Source organism: Astatotilapia calliptera, chromosome 22, assembly GCF_900246225.1.
Source record: "Astatotilapia calliptera chromosome 22, fAstCal1.2, whole genome shotgun sequence".
NCBI classification, from domain to species: Eukaryota; Metazoa; Chordata; class Actinopteri; order Cichliformes; family Cichlidae; genus Astatotilapia; species Astatotilapia calliptera.
The window spans coordinates 16,622,155-16,636,036 of NC_039322.1; the positions used below are offsets into that span (position 1 = coordinate 16,622,155).

The following is a 13,882-nucleotide window of genomic DNA, read 5'->3' on the forward strand; positions in this document are numbered from 1 at the left end:
AAATTACAGAGTGTTACCAGGGGGCACCGGGGGCGTAAACTGGGTCATGCCACCGGAGGATAAGAAGCACCAAGAAGCGGTCAAATAGGCTGCATGTCACCACTCTAACAGTCTATTTCTTTCCCAACACCTTCAGCCTGCGTTGATATAAAACCTCATCCTCTAAAGGTGTAATACATCTGCTGAATTCATTCTGCATGTTATTTTTGACTCCTATCATATGCAGCGTCAGACTGAGGCTGCTGCAGGGCATCAGAGTGAAATAAGAGGAAAGTAAAACACGCGCGCACACAGCCGCACACAAAAGCCCAGAAAAAAATTGTGCTTATTCACACAATGAGCACAAACTTGAGCCGAAGTGGATGAAACGCTTGTGAATGGTGAAATTACACCAGCCTCTTACACACAGTCTGCTGCTTTGTCATTTTTATGTCATTTCAAGAGAAATCAGAAGTAGATGATCTTTGAATGAAGCTGCATCAGTATCGGGTCAAACAATGACACACATGCACACCCTCATACTCCAGTAGAGCATCTGGGGGCCACAAATGTCACAAGTCTACAAACTCTTGTGCCTGATTAGATTAATTACATTCGTTCAACTAGGAAAAAATGTGCTGATGTAACTCTAAAAGTGGAATTACAGTTACATACAGTGCTGTATCCATATCTGGAGTGCTAACGCTCAGTGGCACTGTTGTGACCTGGAAATCTGCATTACAGATGCACTTTGTGACCCTGCCACAGTCTTACTAACCTGGAAAAACATTCATCCTGGACTACTCGGGGGTTATGGGGAAATAACTTAATGTGATCCTCTGCAGCTCTACGACAGGTCAGTCTCTTAATTAACCTGATAGTCTGGAGGAGTGCTGCCAAAAGGTCTCCTTCCTAATCTGTTGAGTTCTTAAATGAGACCTTTCTACCTGCTTAAACTGCAGAAATCTGTAATAGGTGACTCTGCATTTCACCAAGGACAGAATGACACTGAAACTATACTGAGGTCACACTCAGGGTCATTCACCCTGCAAAGTTTGTCTCTCTCTCTCTTGTCTTCATAATGTAACATTTGTTTCCTTTAAACTGCAAGTTTGCTCGGAGCCCTCAGCACCTGTCCTGTTCCTCAAGCCGTTTCACATACAGGTGTTGTCACACAGAGGTTGCTGCAGCAGCAGTAGCAGTGTGTGCCATTTCGGGGAGCATATTCCCTTTGACGGAGGGATACAGTGGTGAGAAAATAGTCCATAACCGAGCACCTCCAGGCATTCTACGAGCCAGTACAAACATAATGGAAATATTATGGTCCCTCCAGGAGATAGCAGGCAAAGTACTTGGCAGCTTCAGCTCATTCAAGGACAGAGAGGTGGTCATAACTGTAAAAATATCTCCAGATGTTAGAACCCCGCCCCCACACCCCACTCCACTGTCCCCTTATAGGACAGTGGTAATTTGTACCAAGGCATCAGTCACTTATCTATAGATTCATCATTCCAGGATCTAGTTTGATTGACTAACTGATTTTCTTTCCAATACACACCACAAATCAAAGAACATCACAAACACTTACATACATGTTAAGACCATGACAGTGTGCCTGCAGTAATTACCAGAGCACTAAAAAGTAATCATAAAATTAGTCTGTTTGTTCTCACAAATATACATATATCCTCAGTTCCAAAACTATATTTACAATTAAAATAACCAACAGACTCAAAGTAGATCCATCTGACTGCAAACAACTAACACAATAAAATGTTTGTGTATATTGTTTTACAGTTTAATGAGTCAGTCTGAGCATGAACTGAGAATCCGAGTGAACGAAACGGCTCATTAGAGAGCAGGAGCGGATATTAAAGATGCGGTGGAGAAAATTACGCGCACTTCCGCTTTAAAAGCGGCGCTGCGTGTGGCTGGAGAGAGTCCCTGCTGATGCCGAGTCACCCGGTGTGGCACGCTGCTCAGTTCCTGAGCTGCTTATATCTGCGTATGTAGGCAAACACGTCGCTCTGTCGTTGTGTCTGTGGAGGATTTTGCTTTCATCGTTTCTTTTCCGACAGAGGGCGGACGTAACTTTACGCAGGGAAACAGGAGGTGAGGCTACACCTGAGGGATATTTGTCCTCGCCGAATCTGTAAGCAGTTTGTCTTTTCCTCCCAACTCCACTTGTTGATGGGGCACCGAGTGGTTATCGGCGCATTCGGTAAACGGAGTTACTCTTATGCGTAATTTGGACAAAACCCTGTCTGAGGGCAGGGCGAAGGAAGTTTTTTTAGCCTTTTTGTGGCAGATGGTTGGGATGTTTGGCGACCGGTAACAGCCTTCGGCATCAGATCACATTACACAAGCTGCTACCAGGTGAGCAGCGGCATGGGGAACCAGATGGACAGGCTGTCGCATTTAAGTTACGCAGAAGTTCCCACAGTGGACCCCAACGGCGTGGACGCCGAGGACGGTCCGCGGATCGGCGTCTCTTACATATTTTCCAACGACGACGACGAGCTGGAGGACGGCTGCGCGGTAGACGGCTCCGATAAAGACCCGAATCAGGAAGAGAAACAGTACGACCAGCGCGACGAGGTGGAATGCGCCGTCTACAACAGAGACGAATGCATTTACGAGAAGAGCGCAAAGTCGGTGAACCTGGAAGTTTACTCCCCAGAGAATCTGCTAAACAAATGCAAACCAGGTGATCTGGTGGAGTTTGTGGCTACGGGTCAGTACCCGCACTGGGCGGTGTATGTGGGAGACTTCCAGGTGGTGCACCTGCACAGAGCCGAGGTAAAGAACCGCTTTCTGACCGATGCGAGTCAAGGGAGGAGGTGTCGGATTGTTAACGAGCTGTACAAATTCAAAGCTCTGGGTCAGGACATGGTGGTGCAGAACGCGATGGAGCAGGTGGGATTAAAGGACCGGGAGCTGAGCTGGAGAAACTCTGAGTGTTTTGCAGCCTGGTGCAGGTTCGGCAAGAGGGAGTTCAAAATGGGTGGGGAGATACGCATAGGCAAGCAGCCCTACAGGTTGAAAATATTCATGACGGGCAAACAGCCGCACGTGCTGGAGTTTCAGAGTTTGGAGGACATGATCATGGAGAAGAGGAGGAACGATCACCTGGGCAGGACAGCCGTGCTTCGGGAGCTGGCCGCTCATTACAGCAGGATGGAGGAGATCAAAAGCGAGCCGGGAGCTGAATGATGTCCGCTTTTTCGTGCTCTTCAAAATAGGCTAATTGCGTTGCAACTTAAGTGTAGAGTAGCCTTTACCGAACACAATCTGTTACACTGTCCTCCTCCAGCCTGTAGCAAACATCCATATCTTTGTTTTCTGTTAAGCACAGATGTCATAATTCCTACCTGAATATTGTCAGTCCAGCTGTGGATTTTTGGTCCATCATGTTTTTATTAGTTACATCGACGCTACTGCCTTAACGCCACAATCTTCAACATCCTCTGTTGCCATATGGCCTTAGCAAACATGAATTCAGCTATCTAAGATAAATTGAATAGCCTGATTTTCATCCCCTCCCAAAAGCCTCTCCAATCACAGAATGTATAGTTTTATAAAAAGCTTTACACATCTGACTTAAACTGTCATGACTCTGTAAGTAGAGCAGATTTTTTTTTCTCTATTTATAGCGTGTCTTGTTACTCGATCCTTGTGTGGTTCAACTTCATCTCATTTCACCCAGACAGCAGTGTCAGAGCTGCTCGCTGAATACAAGCAGTGTTCGTTTTGCCCTTAAGGGTAATCCTCACTCCAGCACATCTGAAGAAAATGTTGTGGAGCTTGTCTTTGTTATCTGTACCTGAAGTTTAAGTAAACCATGAATCTTTGTCTCTTTTTGAAATGAGTCTTGTTGTCTGTGCTCTTATGTTTGATTATTAGAGTAAGAAAAACACAATATGGATTCAGTGCATCATTGCATATGATACATTTTCTTAATTGTTGACTGTCCATAAAAGATGGATGTAGATGCTGGGTCTCAAAAGTAAAGTCCACGTAGAAGTGCCTGAAACTTGTGGGTTTTTAAAAAAAAAAAAAAAAAGGCCAGCAGGGGGTGATTACTCTGGCTCATAGACAGTATTAAAAAACAAACATGGATGCACATACCCCAGAAGGACTTCACTGGTTAATGAGGTCCTGCTGTGAAGCATTGGAGAAGAGTTTTGTCATCAACACCTTTTGTGTTCTGAAGGTTGATGTTAAGAGCGAGGGACAGGTCTGAGTATGAACACTTACTGGCTAATCACTTGTCAATTACAAGTCATTAACCAATGAGCATATTCTGGCTAATCCTCTCTTCTTGTTCTCAGAATCACCAGAGGTATAAGATAAAGGAAGTTGTACACAGCCAGGCTTTCTTTACCTTAGCTGGTTTGACAAAATCTGTGGTTCTTAACTTTCTCTCTTAAGTTAGGCTTTCGGTTTCAGGCTGTGACGCTGTGATCACATAAAAAGGGGAATGCAACACTGCTGCAAAAAATACAGGAAACTAAAGCCACATCAATCTAGTGATCTAGCACACAGAGTGGAAATATATGTTTAAAATGAAGTTGATTACTTTTATTAGTGCTGCATGACAAAAATATAACAGGATACCACCTGTGCAACAAGTGCAGTTTTAACTACACACTTGCTACTACAATAAGTGGTATTACAACAAAGGCGAAGCGATTGGAAACGACAGCAACTCAGCCACAAGTGGTAGTTAATGTAAAATTACAGACTGGGGTCAGTGGATGCTAAGGTGCATAGCGGGCAGAGGTCACCAACCTTCTGCAGAATCATTTACTACAGGCCTCCAAAATCCATGTGGTTTTCAGATTAGCTCAACAACAGTGTGTAGAGAGCTTCATGGAATGTGTTTCTATGACCGAGCCGCTGCATCCAAGCCTTACGTTACCAAGCGTGACGCAAAGCCAGTGCAGTGGTATAAAGCACATTGCTACTGGACTCTAGAGCGGTGGAGACGTGTTCTCTGGAGTGATGAATCATGCTTCTCCTCCTGGCAATCTGATGGACGAGTCTGAGTTTGACAGTTGCCATGAGAACGATATTTGTCTGATGGCATTCTGCCAAGTGTAAAGTTTGGTGGAGGGGGCATCCTGTTGGTGTGGGGTTCCTGTTCCAGCATAACTGTACCCCAGTGCACAAAGCAATGTCCATAAAGACATGGATGATTGAATTTGATATAGAAGAACCTGTCTGGCCTGCACAGAGTCCTGACCTCAACCCCACAGAACACCTTTGGGATGAATTAGACCAGAGACTGTAAGCCAGGCCTTTTTGTCCAATATCACTGTCACACCACCAGTGACCAGGTTGGGTTTTGGCCAGTAAAAAACATATCTTGCAACCCATTAATGGACTCAAAGTTCAATTTTGTATGTCTCAAAATGAGTGACTCAATTGCAGGAGGGCTCAGCCGGACAACGTTTTCCTACAGGAACAGAAGTTTTTTAAAAAAACAAACAAAAAAACAGATGAAACATCCCTGTTGACTAAAATTGATGAAGGTTTTTGGCACTTTTGGCTTCATTTTTCAGACCTGGATGCTATGTTCATCTTTTACACTGATGGTCTATGGTCTGACTGTAAAAATAAACCCAGCTATATAGAAGTCGAAGGGGAAAACAAATGTACTGCCTACTTGATTTGTGATTTTGGGAAACAGTTCCCTGATGGGTTTATAGGTCAAATTGCTGGTTTAAAGTGGCATTCAGTACAACATGAAGTTCCAACTTTGATTTGACCACACGGTTTTAAAGGCACAAGCTGAAATCTGTGCTCTTTAGTGGAAATGTGCATGATTTACCGGTTATTATGAGGTAGCTTTGCATTTCATCTGGGCTCACCTTTATTAGAGCTGTCACCATAGTAACCTAAGCTGCTTGGATAATCTGCTCTCTCCTGGTTTAGACTATCAGAAAGTAAAATGCCTGCATTAATGAACTCTGAAAAAACACAGAGCCACAATCTGAGATGATTCCAGGAGCCAGAGAAAGGGAGCCGGAAGTAGATCAGAATTAATAATTAACAAAAAGCGCCTTAAGCAATATTTGTTCTGGGGACCCTAACGTCATGCCTGTGTTCCTGCTTGCAGAAGTGAGATATGCACTGTATTCAGCCAGAAGCAACAGGTCATAAGGTGAAGATTTGGCCCAGTGAACAAACTGGAGGAAAGTTTGGATGAAAAACTTCTCACAGAATGAAGAATCCCTCCTCCTCAAACTACAACGAGTGTTTACAGTGTTTTTTAGACCATCTGTCCACTTTGCTATTTAACTAGCACTCCAAACAAATAGCAGGTGGCAAAAGGACCATCATACAAAAAGCTGCATTGGTTTTTGCATATAAACCCACTTTTCAGTTTTGCAGTGTTCCAGACAGTAAACCGTTTCCACTGAAGCTCTTAAGAACACGATGGAACATGGTTATTAAGTTTTTAAAGGCCCCAGTGGGATGATACAGCTTTACATCGGCAGAAAGACTGCACATTGTTCCTCACTGATGGCAGTGATAAGCGTAAGTAGTTAGAATTTTAGTAGTCTGCATTGTGCAGTTTTCTCTTGAAGCCCGTGCATAACAAACAATTACTCCAAACTATTTTGAACATATTAATTTATTTGTGCAGTTTATTATTCGTGAAAGAACTCAGATGTTGCTGCAAGGCAAATATTCATCAGAGTGTCTTATATATAGGTTGCAATCTGAGCACTAAAAAGAAAGGCGTCGCATAAATAGATTTTTACTTCACCCACAAAAATTAAGAATACTGGGGGACTTCTAACAAATACCTACACCTCATGTCCTTCACATTTCATTTATTTCAACTGAAATGCAAAATGACTGCAGGTTGCATTGACATGTCAAGTATACAGTAAAACTGAAACCACGGCTTTCTGATGTTTTTAACTTGTACTTAAATGTGACATCCTGTCAAACCTATCAGAGGAACTAACATGCTAAAATAGTTTGGTTCACGTGGTTCACCACTGTGAGAGATATCTGGGCTCTTAAAGCTACTTTGTGTTTCCTTTTCCCAGAGGTTGCTTTCACATTCTTTGCAGCACTCTAATCAAATTATGACATGGTAAACCATCCTTGGAGTCTTGTTGAGCTCAGTCTTTCCAGAGTATATTAGACACTTTTGTAGTGAGCCAGGAGTCGTTTAAAAAGACAGGAGTGCATCTGCGCAGATGTTACTGCCGCGGCTGCAAAGAGCTAATATCCTCTCATGTGAAAATGATGGAACAGCCTCCATGTGAGTGGCACTGCAGACAGATTAGGTCAATATTACAGGGCATGAACTCAAAAATGACTGAGAGACAGTTGAGACCCTGTTTTTATCTATCTGTACTTTTAGCTTGTTTCCTCACTGAGGTTTGAAGATGGTTCGTTTAGAGTCGGCTGAGGTTTTTAGCTCGTGACCCCTGAAAAGGAGAAAATTCCTAGATTGTGGCCTCACTGTGGACACGAAAAATCCTGAAAAACCTAAATAAATAGCAGAACACAAACTCAGATATGCAAATGAATATCTAATTAATAAAAAAATTGTCAAAAAGTTATATAAAGATTCCATTTTCAAAAAATTCTGTTCTTAAGCAACATGTGAGCCAGTATATTGTAAACTAGTTACTCCGGTGTTCCTGTGATGTTCCTGGTAGCCAATGTGGAACCTTTACTTTTATCACCAAGTGTGCGTTATTTTCATCTGGCTTCTTCTTCTTATGGTAGATGAAAGGACAGTCTGACTGCTCTTACTGGGAGGCAGAAGTCATCCAGAGTTAACGGTCTCCTCCGTCCTTTCACCTGATGGGATGTGAAAGTTCGGATATTGCCAAGGCAACCCAATTAGAACTGTCAGCGCTAGCAGCTCTGCCTGCTTCCACTGCTGTGTAGGCTTTGTTTCCACAGGATGCTGATGAGTTGTCGAGATTAGTTGAACTCACATAAACACGTTAACAGCCCAAAAGACAAATCTTATACTTATTCCCAGCTCCATATGTTATTCTTGAACTCTTTTAGAGTTGCTTTGCATGAGTCACAGGGGATGGTTAACTTTGATTTAAAGACACTTAAAGAGTTACTAACAAGATTATTTTCCTCATAAATAGACCAAGAAAGCTTTGAACTCAAGGATGACCACTGTGCAACAACATATATGCTTCGGAAAGCATGAATTACCACCTGGATACTGAAAAAGCATCTATCAGTAAAATGCTCATCGTAAAATATTTCACATTTCCCACAAAAAATATCTCATTTTGCAATGCAACTGCTGCTCGTTACTTTTATGGCGATGTTAGACACTCGCAGCACTTGTTTAATGTTATGGCTGGTAAGATCATTGTCCTTGGTTTTGGATTATGAGGCACTGCAATGTACTCCTTTAAAGTCTATAACCAAAGGCCCGAGGGCAAATATTCATTACGCTCACTGTTTTCAGGCAAAACATCTCATTTAAAGGAGTAGACTGACATCTGGGGTCTGGGAAGAACCAATCTAACCCCCCATCCACACCCCCGTGTCTTTTTTTAATGTAGCTTAATGTAGCATAAGTAAGAATCTTTTCATCCAAGTCTTTATAAGAAAGTGACGCTCAACTACTTCTATGATGATAACACTAGAGTACAATAACAAAATTATCATCTACAGCACATAATAGCTTTTTGAATTCCTGTGTTTTTTTGTTCTGCAACAAAAAAGTAACAAGTCCACTTGATTCCATTAAAATGTATCTTTTTACAGCAGTGAAAATATCTGCAGATCAGTGCCCTCAAATAAACAACCTTGTTTAATCCACTTCAGGACAGCAACATACAGATTTACAAGGGCGCACGAACACACAGCTTTTACTAGAAATGAGAAAATAAACTAAAAAGATCAACAAACTGCCCCCACACTGAGGGCCGCCACGGTTTCATTTCCCCCCCAAAAAGTTGATTAAAACGTTTGTGAGCACTAAAGGAATGTGAACGTTTTAATATTCGAGCCCTGTTGTTTTTGTGGCGTGACCTGTCTAGACAAACGGGAGGGGATGCTGGGAAAGGCTTTTGTTCATTACGCCTGCCTTTTTTTGATAGTGAATAACACAGCCACGGGTGCAACGCAGCCACCACTCTCTGTGTCTTTTGAGTCATTCCAGGAAAATTTCCCAGTGCCTCCAGGACAAGGATTACACCGTGATGTCATAGTTGAAAGACGGCCGAAATGAGAAATGACTAATCAGGGTAAAATCAACTAGAACGCAATGCAGCAAATCACAATGACTGATTACTGGTGTGTTGAATAATGAGGATTTTATGAGGCGGTCATTCTGAGATGGATCCAACGTTCATTTGAAAGCAAGACTGTGTGACCTTTGCTGAAGAGCAGCCAATATGGAGCAGCAATTAGTGGATAATAGCAAAAGTTAACATAGAGAGTGACAGTAGCATAAATGTAGAAGAAAGCAGGGTGAGCATCAGTGGTTTGACTTGTTGTGTTGTCTAGCCTGATGCGTTCCTATTTATCAGCGATATTTGATGTATTTTATTTTGAAAGGGTTTTAGGATACTTTTTGCTTACTTTCCTGTTTTAATTTGTTCCTTATTCCTGTCCACCTGTCTGCTTTTAAACGTCTGCCCTGCACTTATTAGTATCACCTGTGTTTAAACTGTTATACCTGTTCCCGTTAGCCAATCAGATTTGAAGTCTCCTGTTTTGTGCCTGCCCATTGCTAGGCTGTCTTTGAACCACTATCATGTGGTTTTTCTTGTTTTCCCAAAAGATCCGTTGGACTGTTTCTGTCGCGTGGCGAGAGGCAGAGTAGACTCAGTCTGCCATGGGATGGGGCTCTTTCCAGTTGTTAAAATACCAATTTTCACAGCAAAGAAGAAAGAAATATGCTTATAGAATGGTATAAAAAACATTTAGGTCCATTTTTCCAGAACTTAATTGCAAATTATGCATTATTTAGGGCATGGCCAGACTAATTAGCAGACAGCTGCCTGTCTGCAATGACTGACAGGGGGCATAAAACAGAGGCTGGCTCTCACATCACCTTAAAGTGGAATTTATGGGAAATTTTCACAACAGCAAGTGTAACTGCTAAAGTCAGCTAACTTTTCTAGCCTTAACCACCCAGCCACAATAATTTCCTACTGGCCTTTCAAGATTACTGCTGAGTCGTGAGACTTCTAGAGGGCTAAGCAAACTAATCAGCACATGACATAACAATGACAGCGTCTGTTATCTAGACAGTTTATGGTCGGATGAGACCAAGAAAGTCACGTAGAAGCAGCAAAACTACACAGAGTTCTGTATTTTTCATGGATCATGATTTCATTCCAAGAATTGTTCTGTTTAAAATTTAAAGTCTTGCAATCATGGCATGACAGAATACGCTTTGTTGGACTCACTTTGTGCTTATCTCACTAAGTTTGCACGCATCCCTTTACCGGGAAGGCTGCCAGAGCATTTCTCCCAAAGCGTTGCCTGAAGTGGAAGTCTTTTGCTTGAGATCCACACATGAGAGGCTCAGCCGAGCGGGCTAAGATGCAGAAGAGACAGGTGGCTTCATTGTCTGTGTGTGCTTTGTTTATAGCCGCCGTTATACTGGTCTTTCCCATGGCAACGCTTGCTGGCAGTGGCTCTTTGAACTGGTCATTTTGGGAGGAGAGGGCCTTGTGTTTACTGGGGGTACTGAAGTCAAATTAATTGTGTTGTTTTTAATGTCCCCCAACTGGAGCCAGGACAATTTGCATCAGCTAAGTAAACACAATTATTAAACTCTTGTTCACAGAAAGCTTTCGGCGAACAGGTTCGTTAAAGCTTGACTCCTTTGAGTAAAACGATCCGTGGTGTTTAACAGCCTGTCGTGTCTCACTACAGTTTACTGTACACCAGAAGACTAGCTCACCTTGCAGAACAATACTTTGTTCTCAAAGTCACTTCACTGTGAGATGTGAGGTTTGGAAATCCAAACGCAAATTTGCACACTGTAACCAAACAGTCCTTTCTCTGTGGTGTTAACGCACCATTAAGCCGCTAAATTGGAGGACACAAGGGCGGGCTCTGTGAGTCAAAGGACGTGGTAGCCTAACATTTCTTCTTTATTGCTCCTTTATCTGTTTAAACAGCTGCATATACAGGCAGCTTTCAAAGGGAGGAACAAACATACCTCAACAAATTACACAAATGAATACTTTATGCTTTTATTTCATCTACGAATGATGACAAAGTTTAATTAGAAGGCATATCTAAACATCTGGATGCTAACTTTATTTAATCTGGCACTAGTTCCATATTTAAGGTTTAACTGCTTTGCAGTTGCTGTTGTCACCATTCAGTATCCATTAACTAGAAAAATCAAGTCATTAAAAATAATTCTGCCATTAGCTAGCAGTTTTTTTTTTCATAGTTAAACATGTATTCATTTTCCGTCTTGCTTTTTCCAACTATCCAAATGGGGCTGTGGGAGTAGTGGGTACTGGAGCCTATCCCAGTGGACACGGGGCAGATCATTGATCCATCACAGGGCTAACAAGGCAGATAACCAAACAGCTAACATGCATGCATGTGGAAAGAAACTGGAGGAAGCATGAAGAGAAGATTCAAACTCCACATTGCTTTAAACAGCCCAGAGAGTGGACTATATTTATCAAAGATCTAATACGAACATGGAATGTGTGCTGATCAGGCGCGAGGAAGACAGGCACTGTACAAAAATGGCAGATTATAAGACGTGAAATAAACAGAAGCTGCATCACGCTGGATGATAAAGTAACGCACAAACGCAACACAGCAAATCTTTAAACAAGACCAAATTAAAGTGCCAGAAAATGGAATAAACAAACAGAGCACAAAGAGGAACTGGAACACGGGACCAGCAAACAGACAAAATAACTAACTATGCAGAAACAAAGCATTTTATTTAACACTTGCATGAACTTAACATCATCCAACCACCCAGCTCAGGGTTGTTGGAGGGATGGAGCCTGTCTGAGCTGTCACACCATCCAAAATAACTCAAATCAAATGAATCAAACTGAAATAACAACTCAAATTCAGAGTAAATATTTCCTGTCATCACACCATGAAATGATGAAACTTCAGCAGTTGACAGACGCTCCCCCAGCACCAGCAAAACAAGAGAAACACAACATTAGATAAACTAATGTAAGGGTCTAATGCATTTTCAACAAATGCTAAACAAAGATGAGCACGTTACATAGAATCAAAGATTAGGTGTTATCATGAAATGCTCTGCAAACACTGAAAAGATTGTGTTGCCATCGGTGTAACAGGTCTGCTCCCCTGCCTGCATCCCGACATTTGCGCCCTCATTATGTGACAGTCTCCATGCAGACCGCATCGGGCTGGATCCCTCCAGGCCACAGGAGTGCCACTGTCTAAAATAATTAGTCTGTTTTAAAGTCTTGAGAGGCTGTTTAAAGCACAAGAAGGCAGTAAAGCGGTACTCCAAAACTGGTTTGAATTCTGTCTCTCCTCCTCGTGTGTCTGCAGCTTTCGCTCAACAAACAAATTAACAGCAACTTTCACGAAGCTGGCTGAGTAATTACTTGTTCAAAGTGCGATGCTCTTGAAAGCACAGAAAATTGCACTGCACCAAAATGCCAATTTTCACATTAATTATGAATGTATGGGCGTCTTGACTGTCATCTGCTTGCACTTATTTTCAAGCAAAAAGAAAAAAAAAAGTAATTTTCCGACTTTGCTCAATCTTTTCGGTTCCATCAGCTGATTTTCGGCCCTTCTCAGAGATGCAAGTTTGCATGAAAGGATTAAATTATGAATATGAAGGAAAATACACGCTCTTAATGAGTCTGTTCCACTTCGATCTGGTGTTTTTTTTAAGGTTTATGGCCTAAATAAACTCAAAACATTCACACTTTGTTATATTGGATGGAGCACATCATGTAAACGGGCCATAATGGCATGTTCTCCTGAGCCTCCGCTGAAAGGGAGCATATTGGTCATATAATTTTGATGGCCGACGGAGTGTAGGGGACGAGTAGATGGTTGAGCGACAGCCTCTCTCTGCTGGGCAGCTGCACGCAGCTGAGGACATGCTCTAACTGCCACATGCCATCTGTCTGGAGATCTGGGGACCAAGGTGTTGCTCCAAGTGCGTGTCATTATCATTTTCATTGTGAAATGGGAGCGGAATAGCAATCGATCACTCTCAGAATCTGATCTTAGGTTGTTGTTCATTTTTAACTTCAACAGCTGAGGGCAGGGGTTCAGGGAAACCGAGGAGAAAACTGAAGAAAGTAGGGACATTTTAATTTTATCGTTGATATTCAGCTGGGACTTGGATGCCCTCCCCTGTGACTTAATCAGTATTCAGGAGGTAGCCACTCACATTTCTCTCCACAGGGTCTGAGGCTTTGGCTTACCTGTCTCTTCTGAGAGGCTATTTGTTCAGATAGTGTCAGTATGGTGAGCTTCCTCTGCTAATGATTCCACACGCGGTTGAGGTGCTGTCACTAACAGCTTTGCCAAAAGAGAAAATTGACTCCTCTGGTATGGTACATAATTCTGCAGAATTCTGACTGCAGGGAGGTCAGCCAGGATGTTACACGACATATCAGTATTCATGAAATTTTAGCCTATCCTGGAAACCCCTCGGCTATCTCGTCTTTGATCTCTAGTCGTGTCTGGGGAGTACGTTAGGCCAAATGAGCATCCACAAACTAATTGCTGCTCATTTGCATAAATTTGTGGCTTCCAGATGCCAAGAGTGTCAAATGCAAGGATAACAGCTGGCTGAGTCACCTCCCCAACATGTGAGGGTGAACTCTGACCTTTATCATGGCTCTAATTCTGCGTCACTCTTTTCAGAAATGTCACTTTGGAAAGTAATTTTACTTCAGGTGGA

The 13,882-nt window shown here is 42.4% G+C and overlaps 1 protein-coding gene across 1 annotated transcript; it reads left to right on the top strand.

Moving 5' to 3' along the window:
- The first annotated feature begins 1,896 nt into the window (after positions 1 to 1,896).
- Positions 1,897 to 3,844, top strand: lratd2a (LRAT domain containing 2a). The gene has a single exon (XM_026156202.1). It carries the CDS (start codon positions 2,368 to 2,370, stop codon positions 3,190 to 3,192), a length of 825 nt encoding a protein of 274 aa, XP_026011987.1. The 5' UTR covers positions 1,897 to 2,367; the 3' UTR covers positions 3,193 to 3,844.
- Positions 3,845 to 13,882: the final 10,038 nt, after the last annotated feature.